At 62.3% G+C, this 2,121-nt stretch overlaps 1 protein-coding gene across 1 annotated transcript; it reads left to right on the forward strand.

Annotated features, from left to right (window-relative positions):
- The first annotated feature begins 681 nt into the window (after positions 1 to 681).
- Positions 682 to 1,401, forward strand: LOC129548564 (uncharacterized). The gene is made up of 2 exons (XM_088834809.1): positions 682 to 1,032; positions 1,111 to 1,401. Exons 1-2 carry the CDS (start codon positions 682 to 684, stop codon positions 1,399 to 1,401), a joined length of 642 nt encoding a protein of 213 aa, XP_088690935.1.
- Positions 1,402 to 2,121: the final 720 nt, after the last annotated feature.

The raw sequence follows: 2,121 nt of genomic DNA on the forward strand, positions 1-2,121 counted from the left end.
CCCACCCGGCTGGGCCACCTGCTATGGCCTGAGACACAGGGATGCCTAGAGCCTAACAGGTGGAAAGGAGACACGCGGAGCATGGGGACCACTGCCCATAAACATAAGCCCACCCCTGGAGACACAAAGTCTGTTGGTCTCGGCCACGCCCTTCCTGCAAGCCCCAAACAGCGCAGTTTGCCACATCCAGCCAGAACCCACCCAGGTAACGCCCCTCCCTCCATCTGCAAGGGCTTGTGACAAACGAAAAAGAAAAGGGGCCACCTGCCCCAGTAAAGAGCCTCTTCCAGGGCCCAGAATGCAAGTCACATTCCCTAATCCCCTGGCGCCCAGAATGAGTGCCCAGCGGCCAAGAGCCCCCACTGCCCACACTGGGTCCACTCCGACCTTGTGCTCCCACACCCATTCAGCACGCGGTCAGGAGCAGCACGGCCCAACACATGGGCAGGACATTTACAAGCGGGGCCTCCATCTCCCGGGAAAATAACGCCACCTTAACGAGGGTTCCCTGGAGCCAGATCCAAACACCAACCAGGAAAGGAGCGCGTTGTGAGCCTCTGTTGGGACAACACACACACAGAAGAGGGTATAAAACCAGCAGGCTGAGCACCTTACACTCACACACACACTCACTCACACACACTCACATCCAAACGCTCCTCCAGCCCCACCGCCTCCACCATGGCCGCCTCCACCCTGTCCGTCTGCTCCAGCGACCTGAGCTATGACTGTCCAGAGAGCTGCTGCGAGCCCCCCTGCTGCGCCCCCAGCTGCTGCGCCCCCAGCTGCTGCGCCCCAGCCCCACGCCTGACCCTCCTCTGCGCCCCAGTGAGCTGCGAGTCCAGCCCCTGCTGCCAGCCAGCCTGCAGCAGCTCCTGCCCAGCCTCGTGCTGCCAGCAGTCTAGCTGCCAGCCCTCCTGCTGCACCTCCTCCCCCTGCCAGCAGGCCTGCTGTGTGCCCGTCTGCTGCAGGTCCGTCTGCTGCAGGCCTGTCTGCTGCACACTTGTCTGCTGCACACCTGTCTGCTGTGAGGCTTCCCCCTGCTCAACCTCCTCATGCTGCCAGCAGTCTAGCTGCCAGCCCTCCTGCTGCACCTCCTCCCCATGCCAGCAGGCCTGCTGTGTGCCCGTCTGCTGCAGGCCTGTCTGCTGCACACCTGTCTGTTGTACACCTGTCTGCTGTGACGCCTCCCCCTGCTCAACCTCCTCCCCCTGCTGCAGACCCTCCTCCTCCGTGTCCCTCCTCTGCCGCCCTGTGTGCCGCCCTGCCTGCTGCATCCCCGCCTCCTCCTGCCAGTCCAGCTGCTGCCACCCGGCCTCCTCTGTGTCCCTGTTCTGCCAGCCCACATGTTCCCGCCCAGCCTGCTGCATCCCTGCCTCAGCCCCGGAACCCTGCTGCTGACCTGGCACATCGCCCCAGGGTCACCCAGGTTCTATGGGCCACTCCATCCCCCTCTGTTGCCAGCCTATGGCCCACTTCAGGATTTAACCCAGACCTACATGAACACGCACTGACATGAAACCTCGACAAGCAGGGCTTAGCCCACCTGCAGTCTCTGGGTCAGGCCCAGGTGAACCCGAAACAGCCCCATGTTACCCAAGGTCCACAGGCTTCTCCTGACAGCCGTGGACACTGCTGCTTCCCCCAGCCTTTGGGGGCCTTGCTCTGCCCTGTCTCTGCCCTTCCTGTGCTGTGTACCTTCCTCCCACAAGGGTCTTGAGCTGAGTGAATAAACTCGCCATCCTTGCCTTGGCTGGTCCTCTCTCCCAGGTAGCCATATGTGTCACTGTCTCCAGCCTCTGGGCTGACATAAGTAAACCCATCCTCAGCAGCCAAGTCTTTGGAGCATTCCCAAGAGGCTCGAGCTCTAAGGCTCACTGTGGTTGTCCCCCCGGCCCTCGACTCCTGCATCTGACTCTCTGGGCAGCAGTGGAGGGATGTGCTACATGACCAAGACTGTGGTGGCAACCACTGGCCAGTGGGCCTCTTGGCAGGAGGACCCCCTTGCCTCCATCTGGCTCTCCCTGGTCAGACTGAGACTCACAGGGGTGGAGTCTCCTGGGACACAGCTGAAGTGGGGCATTCCTGCTGACCCCCAGCTCACCTGCCCCTCCACCTGCC

Source organism: Moschus berezovskii, chromosome 1, assembly GCF_049115385.1.
Source record: "Moschus berezovskii isolate FMDL1 chromosome 1, NW_MosBer_1.0, whole genome shotgun sequence".
NCBI lineage: Eukaryota > Metazoa > Chordata > Mammalia > Artiodactyla > Moschidae > Moschus > Moschus berezovskii.

What these genes read in the sequence shown, in the direction of transcription:
- LOC129548564 (XM_088834809.1), top strand. Translation starts at nt 682, where the DNA reads ATGGCCGCCTCCACCCTGTCCGTCTGCTCCAGCGACCTGAGCTATGAC. An exon ending in GCACACCTGTCTGCTGTGAG is followed by an intron (nt 1,033 to 1,110) that starts GCTTCCCCCTGC and finishes TCCCCATGCCAG; the next exon opens with CAGGCCTGCTGTGTGCCCGT.